General features: G+C 58.6%; 1 protein-coding gene across 6 annotated transcripts in view; it reads right to left on the reverse strand.

The window, feature by feature from the left end:
- Positions 1–25,654, reverse strand: part of SHANK3 (SH3 and multiple ankyrin repeat domains 3) — a 50,194-nt gene extending 24,540 nt beyond the window's left edge. For 2 of the 6 annotated variants that reach the window (XM_061205717.1, XM_061205722.1), the window contains exons 1-17: positions 25,531–25,654; positions 23,619–24,281; positions 23,102–23,305; positions 22,198–22,269; positions 19,996–20,104; positions 19,769–19,920; positions 19,508–19,675; positions 19,289–19,405; positions 18,828–18,905; positions 17,815–17,881; positions 11,864–12,137; positions 8,704–8,897; positions 7,464–7,577; positions 1,818–1,893; positions 1,542–1,624; positions 959–1,083; positions 730–862 (exon numbers count right to left, since the gene is read on the reverse strand). In XM_061205717.1, coding sequence (XP_061061700.1) covers positions 730–862; positions 959–1,083; positions 1,542–1,624; positions 1,818–1,893; positions 7,464–7,577; positions 8,704–8,897; positions 11,864–12,137; positions 17,815–17,881; positions 18,828–18,905; positions 19,289–19,405; positions 19,508–19,675; positions 19,769–19,920; positions 19,996–20,104; positions 22,198–22,269; positions 23,102–23,305; positions 23,619–23,897 — 2,245 coding nt within the window. In that variant the 5' untranslated portion in view covers positions 23,898–24,281; positions 25,531–25,654. Of the gene's footprint in view, positions 1–729; positions 863–958; positions 1,084–1,541; positions 1,625–1,817; positions 1,894–7,463; positions 7,578–8,703; positions 8,898–11,863; positions 12,138–17,814; positions 17,882–18,827; positions 18,906–19,288; positions 19,406–19,507; positions 19,676–19,768; positions 19,921–19,995; positions 20,105–22,197; positions 22,270–23,101; positions 23,306–23,618; positions 24,282–24,711; positions 24,755–25,089; positions 25,154–25,530 lie in introns of those variants that run through there. The other 4 variants (XM_061205719.1, XM_061205720.1, XM_061205718.1 and 1 more) reach the window with 4 other exon arrangements.
- Positions 25,655–26,096: the final 442 nt, after the last annotated feature.

Here is a 26,096-nt window from a genome sequence, read left to right on the forward strand (position 1 = left end):
GCTGGGCCAGGGCAGCCAGGGCCTCAGGCAGTGGTCGAGGGCCCCGGGGGGGTCACAGTGCTGGCCAGCCTCAGCCCGAGGGCCCACGTGGAAGGCTTCGAGGGCAGAGTCGTGGGGTGGGGGCTGGGAGGGGTCTCCCGGCAGGCCGGGCTCCTGCTGCCCCAGGGCCGCCCCCCCCCCCAGGCCTGGAGGCCACTGCCCCTCGGGGGACCAGGGTGTGGTCAGCCAAGCCAGGGCCTGGGCTGGGCTAGACCCGGCCAGCAAAGCCTCCTGGGCCCAAGCTGTGCCGCGACGTTGGCGCGGGGAGAAGACGCTTTTCCTCTTCCCTCAGGTGCCGCCTCCCCCTTCCCTCCGACAATAAGCGGCAGCGGCAGCGTCAACCTCACAGTTGCTATGGCAACCCCGGCCTCCAGGCAGCTGCTGGCAGCGTCGGGAAGGAGGGCTCTTCCATGCCAGGGGCTGGGGGGCGCCGGGAAGGAGGGGGCAGGGATCTTAGGAGGGCAACCTGGGGTCAGAGGCCGGGAGAGGGTTGGCTGTCTAACATCAGGGATTGGCACCCAGGCGGCGCACGTGGGCGTTCGCCTAGGTTCAGGCCTCTGACGTCAGCAGTCAGCAGTCTGGGGCCGGGGGTGATGAGAAGAGTATGGGCCTGGGGTCAAAGGTCTAAGGTCAGGGGACAGAGCAGGGAGACTGGGCACCGAGGTCCGAAGCCCAAGCCCGAGCCCTCACCTCTGCGCCGAGCCCCATCTTCTTCAGGCTTCCTTGTCACTGACACCACCTTCATGACGAGGCGGTTCCCGCCCTGGCGGATCAGAGCCACCACCTGCTTGTGCCCGACCTTCACCACGTTCACTCCATTCACCTGGGACAGTCAGGGCCCGGGGGCCATCCAGGTGAGTCCTCCTCGGGCTCGGAGGCCAGCACCCCACGGGGCCGCACAGGGAAGGACGAGCCTCACCTCGATTAGGAAGTCCCCCGTGCGCAGCCCGGCCCTCCAGGCCACGCCCTCCACGTCCACCGACTCGAGATACTGAAGCGCCGGGAAGGCCGGCGTGGGCGTGAACTCCTCGATGGGGGTCTCTGCTGTGGGACGGGGAGAGGGCAATGAGGACGGCGTCCTGCCAGCAGGGTCCAGGTGGAGGTGGCTGCCACACAGCAACCTCCCACGAACGACCTGGGCCGGGGGGCAGCAGGCGGGGGCTGCCCAGCGCGAGAAGAGCCAGCCCGGGAATCCAGGACACACCCCTCTGAGAGACCCCCCCCCCCGCCCCCGCCATTCACCCCACCAGAAAGGCCCCCGCTCCATTAGACACGCAGAGCAGAGATCCTGGGAACCAATGAGGGAAAGGACCCGCTACCTCCTACCAACATCCCAAACCAAGAACACAGAGTCACAGCAGGGAGAGAGGAAGGGGGTGGGGGAGAAGAAAGGGGGGCAGGGGCGCAGCAGGAGGAGAGCAGAGGAGAGGAGCAGAGGCAGGACACAGAAGACACCCCGAGTGGTGTGCAGCCCTTGCCAGCCGGATACCCCCCTCCGTTACCTTTGGCCCCCCGGAGCACAAAACCAAAGCCTTCGTGGTCCCGTTTCTGCAGGACGGCCACCTTGTCGTCAATGACATAATCGCTGACAGAGGAAAACAGAAAGGTGAGGAGAAGCCTGCCGGGAAAGCACGTGCCCCAGACAGGATCCCGCGGGCACGGGCACAGTCCTCCCTGGGAGCTGTCCTTGGACTCACCCGGGAGGCCTCCCTCCACATCTGACGTTCCATCGCACGCGTGCCCACCCTCACCCGCCTGCCCACCTGCCCCACCTGTACCTGTGTGCAGAGAGGCTGTCATAGGAGCCCACCGTGTAGTGGCGGAAAAGTCGCTTCGTCCGGTCCTCCCGGGTTTCTGAGGGGAGGTTCAGGAGCTGACGGAGGGTCTCATCCTCCAAGTGGCGTGAACCACCCTCTCAAGCACACCGGCTACCAGCCTCTGCACGCGCACGCACACACGCACACGCACGCACACACCCCTGGCCTGGTAGTGCCCACGTGGAAGTGGGGGGTCCAAATGCTGGGGTCCTGGGCCCAGCGGTCCTAGGTAAGAAGGCTGAGGGGACCATGCAGGAAATTTTGCCTCTAGGGGTCAGGGTCCAGACAGGGGCAGAAGCTGTGGCTCATCTTTCTCCTGAGTGGCTGCACACAGCAGACCGGACAGGGCCAGGGCAACCACAGAGAGAGTCAGCAAGCCCCAAAACTAAGGGCAGAGAAGGTGTGCGCACACGCACGTGTGGCCTGGAGTCATGTGTAAGTGCTGTGTTCATACAGGCGTGTCTCTGTGTGTGACCTGCAGTCATGTGCAGGTGCTGTGCTCATACGTGTGCATGTCTGTGTGTGCGTGACCCACAGTCATGTGCAAATGTCACGCTACATACCCCTGTGAACTGGCATTGAGGTGGCCTTGTGTCTTCAACGTATCCCTCACCACAGGGATGCTCACCCTCACGGGGTCGTTTGCTCCAGACCCTACCTCTGCGTGGGCAGGGAGGGGTCCACGTATGGGGGGCTAGGTCCCCCTATCCTGCTGTCACTGCATCCCACAGAGCTTTATCCCCATCTGTACTCTTGATCTCAAAGTCCCTCACAGCCACTGCGGAGCTGCCCCACCCTCGGCCACGCTCGGCCTCGCTGATGTCCTGCAAGCCTGCAGGCTCCAGTCCGCACCTCCAAGCACTACCCTCCCTGCTCCAGGCTTACTTCTCCAGCTGCCTGTACGCTGGATCCTCTGGTACCCCTGCACCCACTCCTGGCCCCCAGCCCCCAGCACCTCTGTCTCCAGCTCCACCACCACCTCAAATTCCACCCCGCAGCTCCTCCCCCCTCTCTACCAGCTTAGCATTCCTCAAGATTAATTTATTCATTCAACAAGTACGTACTGAGCTCCTACTACGTACCAGGCTCCAAGAATGGAGCAGAGAACAGAACGAAGCCCCCCTACCCTGCGGAGTTTACAGGCTAAACTGTACAGCTGAAGAGAGAGAGGAGACGAGAAACAGGTACACACAGAACGTGTGGAATGCTGGTAAGCGGTAAGAAAAAAGGAAGCCGTTCGGGGCGCTGCAATTCTAGGTGGTCACGTGCAGGCCTCCCCAGGAAGGGAGAGTTGAACAAAGGCACGAGGACGTAAGGGAGCAGCCCTCCATGTGGGTAAAGGGCTTTCTGGGAGTGGGGGCACTCAGGGCAAAGTCACGTGGCAGGTGTCACCTCAGCGTGTTCAAGGCACCGTGAGCAGCCTGGGCAGCTGGGGCAGAGGCGGCAGCAGAGCGGTGGGAAAGGAGGTCTGAGAGGGCACCTAGGACTCTGACGACTGTCTCCTCCACTAACTGCAAGCTCCTGTGGGTGAGCACCACGTCGCATTTATTTCTGTGATCCTAGCACCAAGCACAGCACCTGGCACATAACAGGCGTTCCAAATGCCAACTGGAAGGACAGACAGGTAGACAACTGGCTGGGTGGGTGGGTGGGTGGATGGATGGAGGGATGGATGGAACAAGAGACAGACAGAAGGATGGACCAAAAGGTAAATGTATGTATAAGTGGATGGAGGGAAAGAGAGCAGGGTAGGGGGGTGGGGGGATGGATGGAAGGAGGGGATGGGTGGACTGGGTCTGCTAGGTGGGTTGATGGATGAGTAGATGGATGACAGGATGGGTGGGTGAGTGAAAGCATAGATGGATGGAAGAGTAGACAGAGGGGACTTCCCTGGTGGCACAGTGGTTAAGAATCCACGTGCCAATGCAGGGGACACAGGTTCGATCCCTGGTCTGGGACGATCCCACATGCCGCGGAGCAACTAAGCCCGTGCGCCACAACTACTGAGCCTGCGCTCTAGAGCCCGCGAGCCACAACTACTGAAGCCCGCATGCCTAGAGCCTGTGCTCCGCAACAAGAGAAGACACCGCGATGAGAAGCCCGCGCACCGCAACGAAGAGTAGCCCCAGCTCACCGCGACTAGAGAAAAGCCCACGCGCAGCAACGAAGACCCAATGCAGCCAAAAAAAAAAAAAAAAAAGAGTAGATGGAGCGGTGGCTGGATGGAAAGAAGAGCTCCTGTTAACATCAGCAGACACAGATACCAGGAGAAGTATTGATCTGGATTTCAGACCCCTGCCACTAACTTGTGTGATCCTCAGTATGTTCGACAGTCCCTTTTGGCCCTCTCCTTATAAAGCAGGAAAATTCACCTTGGAGGCCCCCTAGGTTCTGATGGCCTATAGTTTTATCTCACTGGCACCGTCCCCAGTGCTCACACCCTCTCCTCCCTCTGCAGCACACCTGCACCCACCACCCTGCCGTCCCCAAAGCCAGAGCAGGCCAGGCCTCAGCACTGCTCAGGTAGGGCCCAGACCTCTCCTCACCTCCACCACACCCTTCTCCACGCTGACCCCACTTCGGAAATGTTCACAGTGCCTGCCTGCAGAAGGACCCCTCCCCCAAAAAAAGACCTTCTGCAGATCACTGGCCTCCTATTTTTATATTTATCGACCAAACACAAATTATTACATAACGCAAATTCATTTTCCAGTTTTATAATCAGACACGTAAAAGCCAGCTCAAATGAAAACACACCGCATGCCCCCCCCACCCCCAGTACTGGAAAGAAAGGGGGAGGAGGGAGGATGCCAGCCAGAGCCATAGCTTTGGTGTTCTACACCAGCCTCCAGGATACCCAGGGCCGCCTCCCCACTCCCTCCCCTCACAGCTCAACTCTCCCTGCTTGCAACTGCTCCTTTCACCCAGATGGGTGCCGTGGGAGCCTTGCTCTCTGCTGACCCTGGGCATCGGCCTGGCCCACACGCGTTGGCAGTATCCCCTCCTTGGGCTCTAAGTCCCTCTCTGTCCCTGCTCCAGTCTCAGAAACAGATCTTTCTTTGGATCTGGGCCTGTTGGAAGCAGGTTCCTGTTCCTGGGCTGCCCTCTCACCTCTGGCAGAACTCAGCCCCCGAGTCCCAAGCCAGAGACTCTGCCCAGAGCAGCTGGCGGCCGGGCCTGCAGGTGAGGACAGAGGTTATTCCCACCCCCTCCCAGCAGGCGGCCCCCGCAGGCCTGTCTCCCTGCCCATCCATCTACCCAGGTACCTTCTGACACTTTCAGATGACAAACCCCAGAGCCTCCCCTGTCTAGGAGCCCCACAATTGCCCAGAGGCCTATAGCTCCTTCAGCAGGTTGCCCTGTGTCCTCTGCCTTCTCTATGACTCCAGTCCAGCCCTGCCCACCCCGTCTCCATCTCCTTGCTTTGCCCTGCCTGGGCCGTCACCCTAGTCCTGAATGACCAGCACAATCAGGACAGCGCCCCCCAGATTCCTCCTGCAACACCGCCACAAACTTTAGCCCCTGGTCCCAGGACACCTGACCAGCCCTCACGCTCCCCACTCCATCCCTGCCACCCTCCCCTCAACACACAGGTTTACTCAGCCAGAGCCCATGAAGCGTGGCAGCTACAGCACAGAGCCTGCAGCCCACGGCCTACATTGCAAACAAGACTCTGCTCCTTGGGCTGTGGAACCCACCCTCCTAGAGATGAACTAACAACAACTGTCCCCACCTCCCAGGCATGCTGGGACGAGTCAGTGAATTCTTAGATGTAAAAGAGCTTAAAACCCAGCCAGGCATCCTGACACTGCTTGGGGCACACTGGGTGCCAGCACATGTAGATCTAGAAGGCCATGCCGTGCTCTGGCCAACAGGCTCTGCCCCCACCCCCATCATGCTGACCACCTAGATGGTCCTAGCGATCCTTCAAGGCTTAGCTCAAACAACACCTCTGCTTTAAAGGCCCCTCTGACTCCTTCAGACCGACCCAGGGAGCCCCCTGTGCTCACGCCCGTCACAGCCATGCGGTGTGCACGCCTGCTCCCCGCTAGGCAGGGAGCCAGCCCCTGTGATCCCAGCTCCCAACACAGGGTCCAGCACACGTCAAACACCTAACAAACATGGGGTGTTCTCAAATTCCAACTCCAGTCCCGACCTCCCTTCCTTCCTCCCCAGCTTCAGACTCAGCTCCAACTGCCCCGGGACCCACAGAGTTCTCAGACCAGAACCTTCATTGCCCACCCTACAGGGGCGCACAGGACCCACTCCCTACGCAGGTCTGGAGGCCCCTCCTTCCCCTCCCCTCTCCCGTCCAGTTGGCACCAGAGCCCAAACTTCCGAAACCATTCCCCTCCCCACATACCACCCCACCTGCCCACGATGGGCAGACAACAGGGGGTCGTGTCCCTCCCAGGCTCCCAGCCGCAAGGAGGGCCGTCAGGGTGAGGCGGTGAACAGCCAGGCATGAGAGTAAAGGCTCCATGGTGAAGCAATTATACTCCAATAAAAATAAATAAATAAGTAAAAATTTTTTTTAAAAAGTAAAGGCTCCTGCTCAGGAGTGGGTCAGCGGCCACACGCCTGCTTCCCTGGGCTCTGCCACGCTCCACCCAGGGCAGGGGTCCAGGCCACACAGGGGTGGGCTCCCCTGGGGAAATTCGCAACCCAGGATAAGGGAGCACAGCAACCCTGGGTCTGAGCCCTTCATGTGCAGAAAGACAGAGGTGTGCACCCTGGGTCCAGACACACCACTAGTGACCACCACTAGCCACCACTCAGGAGGGGGCTCCCTTGTCCCACCAGCTCTCGGGGCCAGAAATAATACCTGCAGGTCGAGGGGCCTCCTGGGTGTGCAGTCAGCCCTGGCTGGGGTCTTGAAAGGACCAGCCTCTCCTTTCCACTGGCAGGACCACCTCAGATCCCAACTCCCAGAGGGGTCCTTCCTGGAGGTTCAGGTGGTGAGCAGGGTCGGACCGAGGTTGCTCACCAGCCCCAGGAGCCACGGCCTTTGCCCTCACGTCCTCCCTGCAGGCTAAGGATGCAGCCATCCCCCACCTGCTGCCCTCAGACCATCCTGGCCCCAGGGCACCCATGACAGCCCCTCTGGGCCCAACTGGCCTCATTTCCTTTTGGCTGGTCCAGGCCTCCCTGCACTGCCCACTTGGACAATCTGTCCACTTTGGAAAGATGCCTCTTTTCTCATACTGACCTCTTTACTTGTCTGCCAGCCACACAGCAATCGCACACTCCAAGTACCCAGCATTTCTGTGAGAACCATGTCTGGGAAGGGTTGTGGTCACTGAGAGCCACACGTGGGATCACAGACTGGTGCACGTTCATACGTGTGCGTCCCATGGGCACGTCACATGTGTCTCCACAGCTGTCTAGGATCCAGATGCACACATGTGTGCTGGTAAGTAAGTATGGGATGAATGCGTGCTGTGTCTGTCATGTACACGAGTTTGCGCCTACTTTGAACGTGTGTTTGAATTTGTTCTAGTCTTTTCTCTGTGTATACAATGTGGATTTGCCTCCAAGCAAGACCAACGGGAAGCTGGAAGGGGCGGCACCCTCAGGAGCCACGCAGGGGACGCAGGGGTCACTCACCGTGCCGCGTGTCATACTGTCTCATCTGCACCTCCTCCACGCAGTCAGCCGGGAACCAGCCCGTGCGGCCTTTCACGGTCCCCTCCCAAAAACCGCCCTCCCCAATGCTGAGCACTGGAGGGACAGAAGCCAGACAGGCTGTCAGGGCAGAGGAGGGCAGCCGGAGGCCACCTCTCCCACCACCACCACCAGCTCCACCTCCACCACCTCAGGCTCAGGCTCTGCCCACCCACCCTTCACCTCTCTCTCCTTCTCCTCCCGTCCCTTCCTTCATCCTCCTGTCTTTTTCCCTGGGAAAATTTTGGGATCCACACAGAAGAGAGAAAAGAACAGATGGGCACAGCACAGGATGGGCATGTGGGGGACAGAGAGACGCACAGATGGACACACTCGAGGGGGGGACAGGAGGCAGAGGCAGAGGCAGGGGCCACAATCCTACCCCTGCCCTCCCAGCCGACCCCTCTCCTCCCACCTCTTCAACCAACCCCCAACCAACCTTGCTCTGTCGCCCACCCCAGGGGTCACTGCCAAGAGCTCAGGGCCATTGTGCTGTGGCCAGGGGATTAGGCCACAGGATGGACCATGGAGAGCTGACCCTCGCAACTGTGTCTTTCTCAGGCTCCACGGACAGAGAGCACTCATGAGGCGAGGACCCCAGTGATGACAGAGACCCTCGTAATGAACGGAGCTTGTCATGGCACAGGACCCCCTCATTACAGACACCCACATAACTGTCACAGATACCCCCAGAATGGCAGAGAATTCCCACATATCACAAGCGTTTCCAATGAAGAAAGTCCCAGAAGTGACACAGGAACCCCATAATTCAAGGAAGCTCTGAAATAGGATAAGGTCCTACGAACACAGAGAACCCCACCACCACCAGCCCCCAGCATGACACAGAAACACCCTCATGACGAGAGGAGCCTCTGCTGTGACACGGAAAACCCAAAATGACAGGATGGAGAGGGACCCACGACAGGAACCCCATAAAGACAGACACCCCTCCCTGACAGAGCCCTTCACAGTGACACAAGGAATCCCCAGTGGCAGATGCATCCCATAATGACCACGGCGACTCAGAGTTCCCAGGGACACCCCTAATGACAGACGCCCCAAAATGGCATCAGCCCCTCCACGGTCGCCGGGAAGCCGGGCCGGGCACCCCAGAGTGGCGCCCGCGAACCCCAGGAGGCCCCGCGCCGCGCCCCCCGCGACCGCGCCCCCCGCGCCCCCTCACCCTTCACGGCCTCGCCGCGGTGCAGCGGGATCTCGCCCTCGCCCTGCGGGCTGTGCGCCTTCACGGCGATGAACTTGCGGCCGGGGACGGCGCTGTAAAGTTTCCGCTTCGGGCCCCGGGGCGGCGGCGCGGGGGCCGCGGGGGGCGCCGGGCCAGGGCCGGGCGCGGGGCCGGGGCCGCCGGGACCGCTCGGGCTGTAGACGAACACGTAGGTGACGGACGCGATGCCGGGGGGCAGCGGGCACGCGAAGCCGGCGCCCGGGGCCTCCATGGCGCGCGGCCCGGCCCCGCCGCCGGCCTCACCGCAGCCGCCGCCGCAGCGCCCGCCGCCCGCCGCCCGCCGCCGCCGTCCGCCCGCCCGCCGGGGGCCCGGCCCGGGGCCGCTCCATGGGCCGCGCCGCCGCGCCCGGCCCGCTCCCGCCAGCGCACGAGCCGCGCCCGCTCAGGGCTCCGGAGCCGCGGGGCTGCGCTCCCGGGCGCGCCGGGCTCGCTCCATGCCGCGGCCGCTCCGCGCGCCCCGCCTCCTCCGCGGCCCGGCTCCTCCCTCTGCGGGCGGCGGGCCGGGCTCCCTCCTCTCCCCGTGCGGCCCGGTCGCCGCGGCCCCGACGCGGGAGAGGCCGAGGGGCCGAGGGGGAACTACGGCGCCCTGAGGGGAAGCTGGGGGAGGGGTCGGTCCGGCGGAGGAGCGCGGGGAAGGGGGAGGCGGGACCGGCCGGGTGGGAGCCGGGGAGGAGACTGGAGGCTTCGGACAGGAGGGAAGCGCCTCCGTGAAGGTTCGCCTCGCCGCCAGGAGGGGCTCCCCCAGCGGGTCCGCGCCCGCACCCTCCAGCCGGGCCTTGGCCTCCTCACACCCTGACCGCTGCGTGTGCTGGGCGCCAGAAGCCCCCTCCCGACCTGGGTCTTCTCCTCCTGGACATCTGCCTCGGATGTTCATGCCCCCTCCAGGCTGACCGCCTTGCCCGGACCACTCCCCCGATCTGGGCACCGAGCCTGAGGCCTCGGCCCTACGCCTCTGCCCTGCTCAACGGCCTGCACTGGCTCCCTGGCACCTAGGCCGACTAGGTCCACGTTCTCCGCCAATAGCCAGGCTCTCTGGGACGAGAATTAGCTACACTTCAGTAACAAGCCTGGGTACCTTCTTCTCCCTCCCCCGGCCGCGCGTAATGCTGTTCCCAAAACCTCAACTATCCTAATCGTGCTCCTGCGGCCAACTGTTAAGTTGCTGCCTCTCAGCTCCGAATGCACCTTTCTCTGTCCGGCTCTGTGATGGTGGTGGGGACTCTGCGACTACATTTCATGCCAGGCGTTGCCAACAGGGGGAGCCAGGGGAAAACTGCCACCTTGGCCACCTCTACCCGCCACCCCCCAACAGCAGCTCAAACTCGGAAGTCTACCTTCTCTCCTTTCACCAAAGGTGATCTCTCCCCCTGAGGCCCTCTCCCTCCAGGTGCGCCAAACTTCCTCAGCCCCCTCCTGGCCACTCACTGGGGGACTCCCTTACCTGGATCGCTCCCCCCCAGCTGCTGCTTCGCCCTTAGCCCCCCACCACATCAGGCACCCTAGGCACCTACTAAATGTTTGCTGGAAAAAAAGTTACAATAATTCTGCTCTCCCCACAGAGCAGGTCTTAGCTTGTGTTTGCTAAAAGAATGACCGAATATACGAAAACTACATGAAAGCAGGGCTTCCACACAGCTCCAACTCAGGAGCAGCCCATCTGCAAAACTGAAACATCCCAAAGTTTGTTCTTTTAGCCACTGGGCCATGCAAAAGTTTTGGGGGAGAACTGAGGTGATTTGGGGCAGGACAGGTAGCCTTGCAGTCTGGGTAGGAACACGCAGAGACAGAGGAGACATCACAGGTTGAGGCTGTATGAGCAGGGACGACAGCAGAGGAAGAAATGGCTTTTATAAGCTCCTGCTGCACCCCAAGCCCTCTGCTGAACGCTCAGGCTTAGAAAGTTTGGGAATCAGGTCTACCTGGGGGCAAGTTAAGCTGCTTCCCAGCTCTGTGACTTTGGGCAAGTCATTTACCCCACCTGAGAGTTAGGACCCTCATCTGTAAAATACAGCACAGCCTCATACACGGTCAAGGTTAAGTGATATGATACACACTACGCTGCTCAGCCCAGCTGTCACTGTGAACACAAAGTGCTATTTATGTAACTCTTTCAATCAACATGTCTCCCGAGCACCTTCTATGGGACTGGCTCTGGAGCAACTGTGGGAAATGAGAAAGACAGCTCCTGCCCTCAAGGTGCAGCGAGGAGAGAGGCCTTAATCAGCAGCAGCAGGCCGCTGCTGTGGGCCAGGGGGTCCCAGTAGGGAGCCTTCACTGCCCAGGCTCCAGAAGGCTTCCCAAAGGAAAGCCTTTGGGTAGCATTAGCCTACCTTACTGATGAGAAACCCAGGCACAGAGTGGTTGGCTAATCCGCACAAGGCCACACGGGCGGCAGATGCAAGGACTGCATTGGAGCCCGTCCATCTGTCTGCAGAGCCAGTATCTACCTTCCACTCCCCACTGCTCAGCTTAGCGGGGCTCCAGCCCACAGAGTCTGGTGGGGCTCCCGCCCAGGCTTTTTGCTCTAAGTTCTAGGAATGCCAAGTCCTTCAGATGTCCTTGGTTCTCAGGGTCCCAGCACTCATGGTGAGGGATAAAGAGAAGAACCATGGGGTCCTGTGGTTATACAGGGCCAGAGGGGTTGGGGAAACACCAAGAGGGAGTCTTGGGATGAAGACTCCCCCCTTGGGAACAGGGCTAGGGTCCACCTATAGATTTTGAGCCCTCATGGAGAGGAAGCTCCAGTCCCTAACCTCTTGCCACACGTCACCCAGCCCTGCCTCATCCCAGCCCTCATCGTCCTCCCTGGCACTGCAGGAACCTTTCTAAACCACAGGTCGGACCAGACCCTCTGCCCACAACATTCTCCCTCAGCTGCCCACTGCCCTCGGGACAAGTCCAGCTCCAACCAGAGATCAGCATGGGGGAGCCTGCCCCAGGCCACAGGACCTCACCTTCTTCCCTTTCCCGTCCAAAGAGACCCCGCCACCCCCCGACCCAAAGCCTCAGCTCATCACCGCAGAGGTGCCAGGCACCAACAGGCCTCGCCCTGCCCCCCTAATGCTGGCTCCTCCTGGCTCAGGTCCCGGCCCCCACATACCTGATCTTACTCTGGCTGCCCCTGCCTGCTGCGGGGCCACTGCCGTCACTCTGCTGGTCGCCATCCCGGTCCCGGCCTTTCTCTTCCTGCAGCCGCTGCAGCAGCAGCTGGTGGGGGAGGCTTCGCAGTGAAGGTCCAGGAGAAGCTGCTGGCTGCACCTCACCCTTCAGGTTGATGTCACTGGCTGAGCGCTGCAGGGGCCGAGGAGAGGCAAGGCCGCTAGGGCCAGCCAGCCGCCGCCGCTTCGCATAGCTGGGGGTTTCCCTGAATGGTACTGGGAGGGGGGAGGGGGGACAGGTGAGACTCTGGGCAGCCAGAAAGGGTGACCAACTTGTCCTGGTTTGCCTGGTATTTCCAGATTTTAAAAGTAGAATCCTATGTCCCAGGAACTGCCTCAGTCCCAGGCAAACCAGGACAGCTGGTCACCCCATGACTGAAACTATGATGCGGGGCGGGTCACATACCAAACTGCCTCTACCTCTACCTTCAGGGGTAAAAGCCTGCCCTTCCTGTCAGCCAAATGAGGTCTTGGAACTGCCTATTTCACAGGCTTCCAGAGAGACAAAGACGGCCACATGTGACGTGTGACAAATCTCACCAGACTACCACTGTATAGAACTGTTTGCAGTTGACCATAACCAGAGAAACTGTAAAAGATGTTCTAGACCAGGGGTTGGCAAACATCTGTAATGAATCAGATAGTAACCACTTCAGGCTTTGCCAGCTATACAGTCTCTGTTGCAAGGACTCAGCACGGCCACTGCGGCATGAAAACAGCCTCAAATGATGTATAAGCAGATGGGTGTGGCTGAGTTCCAATAAAACTTTATTTAAATAGCAGATGGTGATTTTAAAAACATGATCCAACTATGTGCTATTTACAAAAGAATCACTTTAGATCCAAAGACACAAGTAGACTTAAAATAAAAGGATAAAGGAAGATATTTCATGTAAATAGTAACCAAAAGAGAGCTAAGTAGCTACATTAATATCAGACAAAATAGACTTAAAGATAAAAAGTGTTACAAGAGACAGAGGACATTATATATTGATAAAAGTGTCAATTCGTCAAATAGATTAACAATTATTAATACATATGCACCAAACAACAAAGCATCAAAATATATGAAACAAACATTGATATATTTGGAGAAATAGACAGTTCTACAATATATTTAAGACTTTAACACCCCACCTTCAATAATGGATAGAACATCTAGAGAGAAGATCAATAAGAACATAGAAGACTTGAACCAATTAGACCTAACAGATATATATATATATAGGACACTCCACAGAACAAGAGCAGAATACACATTATTCTCAAGTGCACATGGAACATTCTCCGGGATAGATCATTAATGAGGTCACCAAAAAAGCGTCAATAAATTTAAAAAGACTGAAATCATACAAAGTATCTTCTGCAATGACAATGGAATGAAGCTAGAAATTAAGAACAGGAAAAAAAACTGGAAAATTCCCAAATATGTGAAAAATTAAACAACACTCTTAAACAATCAATGTGTCAAAATAGAAATCATAAGGAAAATTGAAAACACTTTGAGAAAATAAAAACAAAAATACAACATACCAAAACTTATGGGATGTAGTAAAAGCAGTACTAAAAGGGAAATTTATAGCTGTAAGCACCTACATTAAAAAGGGATAAAGGTCTCAAATCAATAACCTATTTAAGGAACTAGAAAAAGAGAAGCAAACCAAACCCAAAGCTAGCAGAGGAAGGAAATAATAAAGCTTACATGAGATAAACAAAATAGAGAATAGAAATACAGAGAGAATCAATGACACCAAAAGTTGTTTCTTTGAAAATATCAACAAAATTGACAAACCTTTAGCTAGACTGACTAAGAAAAAAAAGAAAAGGCGGACACAAATAACTGAAATCAGAAATGAAAATTGGGGTATTACTACCAACCTTATACAAGTAAAAAGAAATACAAGAGAATACAATGAATAACTGTATGTCAACAAATTAGACAAACTAGATGGACAAATTCTAGAAAAACATAAATTACCAAAACTGACTCAAGAAGAAATAGAAAATCTAAACAGACCCATAAAAAACAAGGAGATTGGCTCAGTAATCACAAATCTCCCAACAAAGAAAAATCCAGCATGAAATGGCATCGCTAATCAATTCCACCAAACATTTAAAGAAGAATTAGCAAAATCCTTCTCAAATTCTTCCCCAAAAATGGAAGAGGTAGGAACACTTCCTAACTTATTCTATGAGCAATTTAAAAATGAGCAAAGGGACGTCCCTGGTGGTTCAGTGGGTAAGACTCTGCGCTCCCAGTGCAGGGGGCCCAGGTTCTATCCCTGGTCGGGGAACTAGGTCCCACATGCATGCCGCAACTAAGAAGCCCGCATGCCGCACCTAAAAGATCCCGTGTGCCGCAACTAAGACCCGGCAAAGCTGAAATAAATAAATAAATATGTTTTTAAATAAATAAAATAAATAAATAAAAATGAGCAAAGAACCTGACATTTCTCCAAAAAAGATGTACAAACAGCCAATAAGCACATGAAAAGATGCATCAATAGCCATTAGGGAAATGCAAATCAAAACCACAATGAGATACCACTTCACTTGGACTAGAATGGCTATAATAAAAAAATTTTTTTAATAAAAAAAATTCTTTTAAAGATAATAACAAGCGTTGGTGAGGATTTGAAGAATTTGGAACCCTCATACATTGCTGGTGGGAATGCAAAATGGTGAAAAACAATTTGGTAGTTCCTCAAAACATTAAATATAGAATTATCATATGACCCAGCAATTCCACTCCTAAGTGTACACCCAAAATAATTGAAAACAGGTATTCAAGCAAATACATTTCACACATCTTCGTAGCAGCAATATTCACAATAGCCAAAGGGTGGAAGCAACCCAAGTGTCCATCAAAGGATGAATGGATAAACAAAATGTCACATATACGAACAATGGAATATTATTCAGCCATAAAAAGGAATGAAGTAGTGATACATCCTACAATATGGATAAAGCTTGAAAACAAGGAAGCCAAATACTAAGGGTCATTCCACTTAAATGAAATATCCAGAATAGGTAAATCTATACAGACAGAAAGTATGTTAATAGTTGATAAGGGTTGAGGGAGAGGGGAATGTGGAATAGTTGCTTAATATATATGTTGTTTCCATTTGGGAGGATGAAAATGTTTTGGAATTCAATAGAGTTGGTTGTGAATGTACTAAATACCACTGAATTATTCAATTTAAAATAGTTAATTTTATGTTACATGAATCTGATTTTAACTGAATTTAAATCCTCAATTTTAAAGCCTCGATTAAAATACAACAACAACAGCCGGTGGGCTGGATTTGGCCTGGGGGCATTGTTCGCCAAGCCCTATTCTAGACTCCTGTTATGCAAAGTGTGGGCCTTGGACCTCACCTCCAGCTTTTAGAAATGCAGAATCTCAGGCTCCACCCAGACCCTCTGAGTCAGAATCTACATTTAACTAGATCCCTGGGTGACTCAAATGTACATTGCAAAGTGAGAAGCACTTCCCTAGGGCACTCTTCAAAAGCACTCTGGGATAGCAAGTCAGTGAGAAGTGTACTTGAAAGTGTACACACAAGAGAGGGTGGGAGAGCCTGTGGACCCAAGGTAGCCCAAGGCAACAGGTGAGGAAGCAGAGGTGGCTGCTCCCAGGTAGGATCCCTGCTTCCAGCTGGTCAGTCTAGAGGGGGAAGGTGAGGCTGCCAAGAGGCTTCCAGGTGACCTGTCCCCGGAAGGGTGACAGGTCTCAGCCTACCAGATCCCTCCAGGTGGGCTTCGTGCCTGAGGAAAAGGAAGGATGACTGGGCAAAGCCTCCCTGCTGCTCCTCCTCTGTGTGCAGGTCCCACCCGGGTCCCCAAGCTGGGGTGGGACATGACAACTGACTCATGGAGGGAGGGTGTGCAGAGGGAGTGGGGTAACAAGGATGGATCCCTGGATTGCTCAGGACTGAAGACAGGCTTTGCCATTAACCCTTCTGTGCCTCACTTTCCTCCTCTGTAAAAATGGACTAACAACAATCACTCATTGGGGGGTTGTTAAAAGAGTGAATTAAAATAACAGGGTTTATCATAAATACTCATGAACATCTGGCTGTGTCTTCTGAGTGTATGTGTGACACCTGAGCAGGTAAGGGTACATGGCCAGCAGAGCTGATGCACACAATGGGACTAACTGATATGGACCTCCCAGCTCAGCGACAAACGCCTAACCCCAGCCAGGTGAGGTCACTCTGGATCAGGCAGACAGAAAGCTGAGATAATGGTGACCCCAGGAGCCCTAGCATGTCTGTCCAAAGAAGAGGGGCAGCTGAGGCCTGCCTGACTCTCAGCCTGGACCGTGGCCTGGCCCCCACCCTCAAGGCCACCTGCCAGAGTCCAGACCCACGGAATCGAATCCCACATGAGGTCAGAGGGGGAAGGGGTTGCAAGTAACCATATTTTACTGAAAGGAACTGAGGCACAGAGGTCCCAAGCAGCTTTCCCAAGGTGACCTCACAAGCAGAAGAGGGAACCCACATCCGCAAACCAGGCTTCTCCCAGGCTAACAACCACCTCCAAACACTCAGCAGCCCCAACCAGACCCTAACTGGAGCCCTTGCTCTCTCACCCCTAATTCACACCTCAAACTTCATCACAGTTCTCTCCCAAGCAGAACCTGGGCCCCAAGCCGACAGCACTTCATTAGCGCAGTTATGAGCTCGACTCACACCTACTGATTCCGCAGCCTACTCACTCTCACGGTCCGCTGACCCTGCTTGGGGAACAAGGGGCTCCTAACCAAGCCTCACTGTGGGGAGGACCGTTCAGGAGAGACTCTACATAGGAAGACTTCTTAAACATGAACTTGGCCTTAGTCTTAACCCCTGCCTGACCATAACCTCACATTAGAACCAACAAGGACTCAAAACCTGAGACCAGCTCTAGCCCTCTGCTGTCCACTGTCACTTTAAATTTTATAAAAATCGGGATATCGCAGTCCCAGCAGAAAGGGGAGCCTGGAGTCTGTGTTCCAAAGAGAGCCGTGGGCAGAAAAGCCTTGTCCATCAAGGACAGAGGGAGCTGAGCAGGAAGTCCCTCTATGGCTAGCTGGCTGGAGGGGGCAGCCTCTGGCCAGAAAATATGCTTTCCAGGAAGAGAGGCCCACCCCCCAGCCACCCCACACAGGGAGGGGCGGCAGGATTTGGAGGACTGATATGGGAGTGGGTGCCCCCCGACCCAGGCCCGATGTGAGCCCTCCTGCCCTGAGGTTCAGACTACAGGGCACTCCCTGGTTCTCCTTCTGGGGCACGTCCGGGGCTCCCCCTGAAGCACTGGCTGCCGAAGGCTGAGCCCCTTTTGCCCCGAGACCGCTGCCACCCTTTCCCATGTGCATCCCCACCGCTGTGTTCTGATTTCTTTACGCGTGCATACAACGGTCGAGGCTTGCTATGGGCCCCTTGAACCGCTTTATGGGCCAGGATGAAGTGAAACACTGAGGGTCCACTGCCACATGTCCCCTGCTGGCCCTTCACACGACCTAACAGGAAAACAAACCTTGACCCTAACTTCAACCTGCTTTCAACCTAAGTTGATCTCTAAACCCAGCACTGGCGCGCCAACCCACAGCCCTAGCCATTATAACCATACCCTTGACCCTGACCTGACTCTAACCGCAATCCACAGCCCTCACCTAACCATGACCTTGACCCTGACCCTTTGTCCACCCTACACAGGCCCTTCCCTCAGCACATTCCCCATACCTGCAAGGGCCACTAATGGACCACTCCCAGTTGTACTGGGAGAACTGGAGGAAAAGGCTCAGGGTATGGGGGCTTCCTTGTAACATCCCCACTGACCCTTGCACTGCTGGGCCCCGACGACCCCCACAAATCCACATTCAGCAGGGACCTGGGTGGGCAGAACTCACCAACATCCGAATCTTTGTGAGTCTTGATGACCTCCGCAAGCTCAAAGTTCCCTGCTATGATGGCCACCTGTGGGGGGGAGGAGCAGGAGGGAGGCTCAGCAGCACCAAACTCGCCTCCCCTCGGCCCTGGTGGCTCCTTCTCGACTCCTGTGTGGGGTCTTCCTCAGTTGGGGGCCCCAGGTTCGGACCCTGTCCCCTGCCTAAACTCACCACCCCAGTCTGCATGGGACTGAGGGGTCTCCTGGGACACGAGACTCTCGGAGCTAAAGCTGGGACACGCTGGCCACTCTGCCTGTTCTCTTAATGGCCCCTCCACACACCATCTTTTCTGTCTCAGCCATGGCCCACCACTACCTTACTCCTGTCACCCTCTCTCCTCCGTGCCCTCACCCTGCATCTCATCATCCAGAAAGCCCTCCACTGCTGCCTCTGCCCCCTTGACTGGACGGTCAGTGGCCAGACCTGTTCTTCCCACGTCTCCTATGAAGGCCCTTGTTCCCACTGAGAGTGGAGTCCCAGCTCCCTCCGTGTCCAAAGTCCCCATGACGTGGTCCCCGACTCCCCCCACCAACTCCAGGCCACACAGAGACCCATCCATCTGGTCATCCTGGTGCTAAGAACCAAACCTGGCCAGAGAAAAGGCCCAGAAACATGACCTGAGTTCAGTCGGGATCTGGGACCACCCCTCTCGCCCCTGGTTTGGCCTCTGCACCCCACCTGTCTCTGGTAGGTCAGGCCCACACCTGTTCTCCCTTGGCCCCAGAGCCCTCTAACCCTCTTCTCTTCTCCCTGGAAGGGGGACCAAGGGAACCATCCTCAACGAACACCCCCACCACGAGCTGGGCACTGCACTGGCTCACCCCCTTCCTCCACCCCACCCTGGGGCGATCCTGGGGTCAGAGCTCCCGTATTACTCTACAGGGAAAAAAAGCAAGGTCTAGAGAGACCAAGCCACACATACACAGACAAACACGCCCTGGGGCAGCCCTGTGCTCCTGTAGACACTGGTGTACCTGGAAGGCTGTCTGGCTGTTATAATTGCGGACATCCTTACTGGCTCCACGGAAAAGCAGGACGCGGGCACAGCTCTCCTGTGGGAGGGTCGGAGTAGGGGTTGCAACTGGGCGACAGCACATGCGCACACAGGAGTGCAGGGCACACACACCCACGCCTCCATGTTCAGCGCACACATTTGTAGCACAGGGACAAGCAGGTCAGGTGTACACGTGCAGGTCCCACCTGGCCCAGAGGGCCCAGATGCACACAATTCACACCTGGTTGTGCAGAACACACACGTGTGACACGTGTGTGCAGGGAACTGATACGCACACGTAGGCCTGCAAGGCCACAGCTCACTGCAGGAGGCAGAAGACGCACTTGTGGCGCGACACACAGGGTCAGACGTGCACACACAGGTAGTCACTGTACAGCATCACCTGTGCGTACACACACGTGTGCACAGGTGCAGGCACACCTGGTTGTAGAGGGCGCAGATGTGCAGGGCTGTGTTCCCCGAGGCGTTCTGGGCCCCCATGTTGGCTCCGTAGAACAGCAGGTGCTCCAGGTGCTGCACGTGCCCAAAGCGGCAGGCCTGGGGGAGGGAAGAGGTGCTGCTGGGCCCCTGGACGGAGCCCAAGCCCCAAACCCCAGAGGCGGAGCCGGGGACACCCCCGCCTTCACGCTCCCCGCCCACCTGGTGGACCTCCTGCCAGCCGTTCTCGTCGCTGGTCCCCAGCTGAGCATGGTCGTGCAGGAGCAGCTCACAGCAGAGGGCGTCCCCCCCACCCAGGGCGCTGTGGTACAAGGGCGTCAGGCCGCGGCTGTCCTTGTAGTCAGGGGAAGCGCCCAGGTCCAGCAGGGTCTGAGAGCGAGAACCTCAGTATTCATGCCAGGCCAGCCTCCTCCCGCTACCGGGCCGCATGCCCCTCCAGGCCAGGGCTGTGCCCGCACTGACCGTCAAGGCCGCCGCATTCCGCTGGCGCGCGGCACAGTGCACGGCGGTGAGCCCGTCGCGGGTGCGGAAGTCCAGGTGAGCGCCGCCGTTCCTCAGCACCTTCAGCAGGTCTGTGGCATCGTCTAGCTGGGCCGCAAGGCTCAGAGGACACTCTGGGTTCAAGGGATAGAAGAAGGCTATAGTCCTGGCCATTCCAAGGCCATGCCCCTTCCTGGTCTGCTTCTCACCTCCTGAGTCAGGATCGTGGAAATTGGGGTCCAGCCCCTTGTCCAGCAGGCGTGCCACCTTTTCCGTGTTGTGCAGCTGGACGTATTCCATAAACTTCTTCAGGTTCGCCTGGAACACCCAGCCATCCTGATCAGCCCACAGCACGGCCACCATCATCTGACCATCACCCACCTTCCACCAGGGAGCCTCAGGTTACCTGTGGGGCATCTACCACCCCACCCCGCCCTCAGTCTGACCTATCAGCCTACATCGTGACCTTGTCACTCCTCTCGCGTCACCCTAAGCCCTGCACTCCCGCTGTGGCCCCGAGCCCAGCTCAGCTGGACCCACGTGCTGCTAAGTCCTTCCCTGCATCCCAAGCCCAACACAGCTGTCAGCCTGAGCCCAGCCAGCCCCTCGACAAGGCCAGGCTGCCCTCACTCACGCCGCCTGAGTGAGTTCCCTACCCCAAGCTCAGCCCCTGCCCTGGCTTCTCTCCCTGGCCCGGGGGCCCCAACCTGTCCAGCCTGGAAGAGCCCGAGGCCACATGGGCAGGAGCCAGCCCAGGGCAGCCCACATCCCCATCACTCCCAAGGTAGCCTGTTCCTTATACAGCCCGTTCTCTTCACAAGCTCACCCCATGGCAGACTCCCAACTCCGGGGCCCTCCCCCATCACCAGGTGTCGCCTCCTGTCACGTGACCTTGACTGCCTTTCATTCATACCCCCAGTCGTGCGCTAATTTACTCAGCAAAGCCTCACTGAGCTCCTGCTGGTGCTACAATGCCACATGCACAAGGCAAGGTGCCCTGGCCAGAGGCCCCGGGCCCTCTAGAAACAAAGTGCATCAGAAATAAGACAGGGGGCCACAGGGACAGCTCCACAGGAGGTAGCATCTTCCGGGGGGGTCAGGCAATGAGACAGGAGGACTAATGCTCATGGCTGAGAGGAAAGACCTCAGCTGCAGCCGGCAGGGAGGGAGGGGGGTGGTGTGATGGTGGGGGCCAGCTGGAGCCCAGGCAGGCAGAAACACGGGACTGTGGCAAGGAGTTGAAACTCATCCTAAAAACGAGTGGGACTCACTGAAGGTCAGGAGTCACTGGTGTCCTGTGGGTCACTGGGGACAGTTTTGGAGGAGGGGCAACTACAGGAGGAACCCAGGGTGATAGGTCACACCGGGGCCAGTGAGGGAGTCTCTGCCCAGCCACACAGTCATGGCTACTGACCACCACATGCCCCGGGGTAGCAGAGAAGTCTGGCACGGAGGCTCCAGGATCACAGCGCGGTCACTGGGCCACAGGGGTGAATGTTCAGATCCCTCTCTTAGGCTCCAGAGACTGTCAATGAAGTGTCCAGCAAGCAAATGTCCATTGGCCCAGGGGAGCCTGGGGTGGGAGCTCAGGGAGTCTGCCTGTGGGAAGGGCCGCGGCACCCACCCTGCCCCTCCTACATTCAGAGAAGACAGGGAGGTGCCCCCCAAAGAGCACTTGGGGTCAGACCCTCCTAGTAACAGTACAGAGGAGTAAAGACTCCACAAGTATGCCTAGGGACAGGGCCCCAGAGTCAGACAGATCTGGGTTCAGCCCCAGCATCACTGGACGCAGAGCTGTAAGTAAGTCACTTAACTTCCCTGGGACTCAGTATCTTCATCTGTGAAATGGGATAATAATAGTCCCTCACAGAAGAAAATTAATGAGATGCCTAAAGTGCCCAGCACTGGATGACCACTAAGTGCTGGGCTCCCTGTTCTCCCCACCGCTACCCAGCTCCCCGCAACAACCACATCTGGTGCCTGCTCACTTCTCCCCCACAAAGACACTGTGCCCTATCGCACTCCACCCCTTAGCCAGGGGCCCACCAGAGGGGTCAGCCAGAGTCTGATCTGACTAGAACCCATCACCAGACCGACCACCCCAAAGCCATGGTGCCCGGAGTCTGCACCCAGCCCTCTAGCCGTCCCCAACACCCACTCTGGGCCCCTGACGACAAGAGAAAGCAGACTGAGCCAAGGCTGGCAGGACTGACTGGTCAGCCCCAACCAAGATCGGGTGGGGGGGTTCTGGGAACAGGGGGAGGGCCTCAAGAAGGGAATTTTTAAACAACATTTTTGACGCCACAAAACCCAGTTAAGGCTGGGGTGGGTGAACACTGGTCATGGGGGGGGCGGCCGGAGGGGGTGTAGAAGGTGACCTTGGAGTCCACTCCCTGTGGCTGCCTCCTTACCTTTGTGTGAAGCTTTGCAAACTGCTTATCATCAATGAGGTTCTGGGCATAAACTCGCCGCTTGTATCGAAACTGCTCAGGTAAAGACAAGGCAGAAAAAGGCATCCACCTGGGCTGAGTGAGTGAAAGTATGCACAGAACCGAGTCCTGCCCACTTCCGTGCGGCTAGGGCCCCACACTGCTCGCCGCCCCCGTCACAAAACCCCTGCCTGCCAGCCACACAAAGCCATGCACACTACCATGGACACCACCAACACAGAGGTCAGGCGCGATGTATGCCCAGCTGTCCGCCTGCAGTGCCCTTTCTGTCTCATTCCCATCCCCGGGATTCCCTGGAAACCTCAGTCCTCTTCCAAGACCAGGTTCCAGGCTGACCTTCCGAGACATTCCGTCTCTGGGAAGAATTGTCCCTACTTGCCTGGGCCACCACGGAGGCCAAGCCGGCTCTGAGCTCAGCCACCGTAATTCTTGCTTCAGTGCTCATTGCACTTGCCACCCCCACCTCCAAACCGTGGGTCTGGGTCCCCTTGCTCACAGGGCGCTCAACAGCCTTTACACCGTGGACGGGTGAGCAAACGAGGAAGCTTAGGTCGCCCTTCCGACAACTTCACGGGCGGGGAGGGGGAGACACTGACACCGACGTGCACACAGACCACGGCTGGCTTACTCCACACAGCGCTCCGGGCACTCACGCCTGCTCACACCCCATCGCACGTGCCGCTGACCGCACGCACGGCACGCGGCTCACACCTCACGCGCCAGACACACAACTCAACCCCCCCGCCCGCCGCTTCCACACTAACTCCCCGCGTCCGTGCCCCTCGCTGCCGCGCCCTCCGCCGCTCCCGTCCCGGAGCTCGAAGCTCTCAGCCCGCCCCCTGCCGCGCCCCCGGCCGCCGCTCACCTCCAGGTAGGGCAGGGGCGTGTCCAGGTTGGGCGGGTATTCCTGCAGGAGCCGCTCTTCGTCCAGGAACTTGCCCGCGCGGCCCCGGGAGGGCGGCTGAAAGAGCCCGTAGTTGAGCGCGTCCTGGAGGCTGTGGTTGAGGGCGCAGAGCACGCGCTGCTTGGCTGCCCACACCGGCGCGGCCGGGTCCAGGCGCAGGCACTTCTGCGGCGGAGCGGGAGCGTGAGCGCGAGCGCGGATCGGCTCCGCGCGGCGCTGAGTACTGAGTCCCCGGGCCCCGCGCGCCCAGGCCGCGGACCCCGAGCCTCCGCGCCCCGCCGGCTAGGCCTCGCCCCGAGGGCGGTGCTTCCCCGGGCCCCGCCCCCGCCCTGGAGGTGGGGAGGGTCCCGGCGGAGGTGGCGGGGGAGGGGTGAGTAGCCGCGGGCCTGGGGTCTCCCGCGCCGGGCTCCGAGCGCGCGGGTGGGGGGCTGGGAGAGGAGGGCGGGGGTGCCGCCGGGAACCGGGCGGCGAGGCTCACCGTCTGCTGAAGGTCCGGGATGCCGACGCGCACGATCACGGCGCTGGCCCCGGGGCCGTCCATCCCCGCGCCCCGGCCGTGGCCGCTCGCGGCCGGGAGCTGGGCGCCCCGGGGCTCCTCGCGGCGCCCCGGCCCCCCCTGCCCCCCCACCGGAGCCCCGTCGGCCGCGCTGCGCGGGAGGGGGCCGGGGGGGGCCGGGGCCGGCACGGGGGACAGCGGCGCCGAGGGCTCCGCAGGGGCGGCGGCGGCGGCGGCGGCGGCGGCGCGGCTCAGCTGCATCGGCCCCGGCTCCGCTCGGCGCCTGCCTTCCCCGGGGGCGGGGGCGGCGGGGGGAGGGGGCCTGAGCGGCGAGGGAAGCGGGGGTGGCAAGGGGGCTGCGCCGGAGGCGGGGGCCGGGAGGGCCCAGAGCCAGCCGAGGGCGAGGGGGACTTTGCGGGGTCCCGGGGTGAGGGGTGAGGGGTGGGGTTGGTGCGAAGGGCGAGGGCCGCGCAGCAAGGCGGGGGCCTAGGGGCTGCGCCGGGGGTGTGGGGAGTCCTAGGCCTCAGTGTGGGGAGAGTGGCTGAGCAGCAAGGGCCGCGCCGCCGTTCGGCTGCGGAAGAGCATCTGTGGCCCACAGGGGAAGATGCGGCGAGGAGGGGGTCTTGGACCTGGCGTGGGGGCCGCCTTGGGCACAGGGACCAGAGGCAGGGCAGGAAGGGGAGAGAAAAACAGGAAAATTAATTTCCGGGGGTGGCAGCTTCTCTACCACCCTACCGACCTCCCCTCCCCACCCCACTCAAGCCCCGGAGGAGATGACAGGGACCAACACTGCCCCAGTCCTGGGGTGGGACGGTGGGGACCTCGGAGCCCTGGAGGGGCCGGGGCTTCTCCCACAGCCAGAACCAATTAACCTTAGAACTTAACCCTTAGGACCACGCCGAACAGTGTGCCACGCGGCTCCCGGCTCCCCCACCCCTGGCCGAGGCTGAGGAGTTCACTCCGGACTCTGAGGCCCGCCTCTTCTGCCCCCCTCCTCAGGTCCCCTGGTCCGCCTAGCTCCAACGCCTGTCACGCCCTCCCAGTCACCTTAGCGACGACAAGATGGGGGCGCTACCTGAGAGGAAGGGCTTAGGGGAGGGGGCGCCACTAGCCTCCACCTGCAACCGGGAAGTGAATTTTAGTTTCACGCGTTGTCGTGGCAACGCGGGAGGGGGTGATGAGTAGGCGGAGGAGAGGGGAGCGCAGTAAAGAAACTAGCTCAGGCGCCACCGCCCCGCTGGAGCTGGCCAGGTCCCCCCAACACTCATCAGCCTCACAGAACTACCCCAGTGCTGGGAAACGCTGTGCCCCCAAGGTCCCTAAAAGCGAAGAGCGGCCCCTTAACGTCGAAATAGCCCTGATTTCCCGAGAAACAGCTTCTGACTCCCACAGAACTCCCCCAACATGCCTGACTCCTCCCCAGAAACAGGCCCTGACCCCCGCAGCCGCTCACCCTCGCACAAGACACCCTGGCCGACCTTCACAGAACACCCCAGCATGAGGACACCTTCCAGTCCCTGGCAGAAGACAGCCCAGCCTCACCTACCTTCTCCAAGAGCAGCCCTGGGTCCCCTGAGCCTCCCGGGAATAAACTTGAATGAACCTCCCCCCCCCACACACACACACACAGAAAGCCTCCCTACCCCTCCCCATGACAACCTGGAAGCAGCCTTACCCCACACGGACCAGCGCTTGACACCCCCTCCAAGGACAGCCTCCTGCCCACAGAGCCCCGCAATACCCACCCCTCCTCCCCCCAGAACAGCCTGTGTTCACCCCAGAGCGCGGCCCTCTTCCCCAGGACCAGCCCTGACTCCTGAGGGAAACCGGGCTCTCTCCCTGCCCAGCCGATCCCCCTTCAGGAAAAATCTCTGCCTCCCAGGATTTCACTGACCCCGCAGAGCCGAGTGTCCAGCGCTGTCTGTGGTCTGGGCCCGCTTTCCTCCCGAGCCTGGGCGGACCCTGCCTGCCTAGAAATGTGGCCCCAGGATGTCCAGGCTCTTCCCAAGGCCACTGGCCTGGCCTGAGTGGGGGAGCTGAAGGTCCCCAGGGGCTGGAGCAGGATGGGAGGGGTAGGGGAAGGGGGGAGCAGGAAGGGGCTGTCGGAAGCCCACTTATCTGCAGGAAGCACCTTGGGAAGCACGTGGCCCAGCCCTGGAGAGAGGAAACTAGTGCTTCCCGGCCCCCCTCCTGTCTCCACTGTCTTCCTGCCCCTGTCCTCCCCTCCCTGAGTCACCCAGAGCTGCCCCCACCCCCCCGTGTCCCTCATCCCTCCCGCTGTGGCAGCTGCAAGGCCGGGCCGTGCTCACCGGAGTCCCCAATTCGTGATGGAACTGAAGGAGGAGGCTCACACCCAGCCGCAGAGCAGCCCCAGGCCTCCGTGCTCTCCCTGCAAACCTACCCTTGACCTGGAGAGCCAGGCGCCCACCTGGCCACCCCGCCTGGACCTCACAGAGGCCC

Source organism: Eubalaena glacialis, chromosome 11, assembly GCF_028564815.1.
Source record: "Eubalaena glacialis isolate mEubGla1 chromosome 11, mEubGla1.1.hap2.+ XY, whole genome shotgun sequence".
Classification (NCBI taxonomy): Eukaryota; Metazoa; Chordata; class Mammalia; order Artiodactyla; family Balaenidae; genus Eubalaena; species Eubalaena glacialis.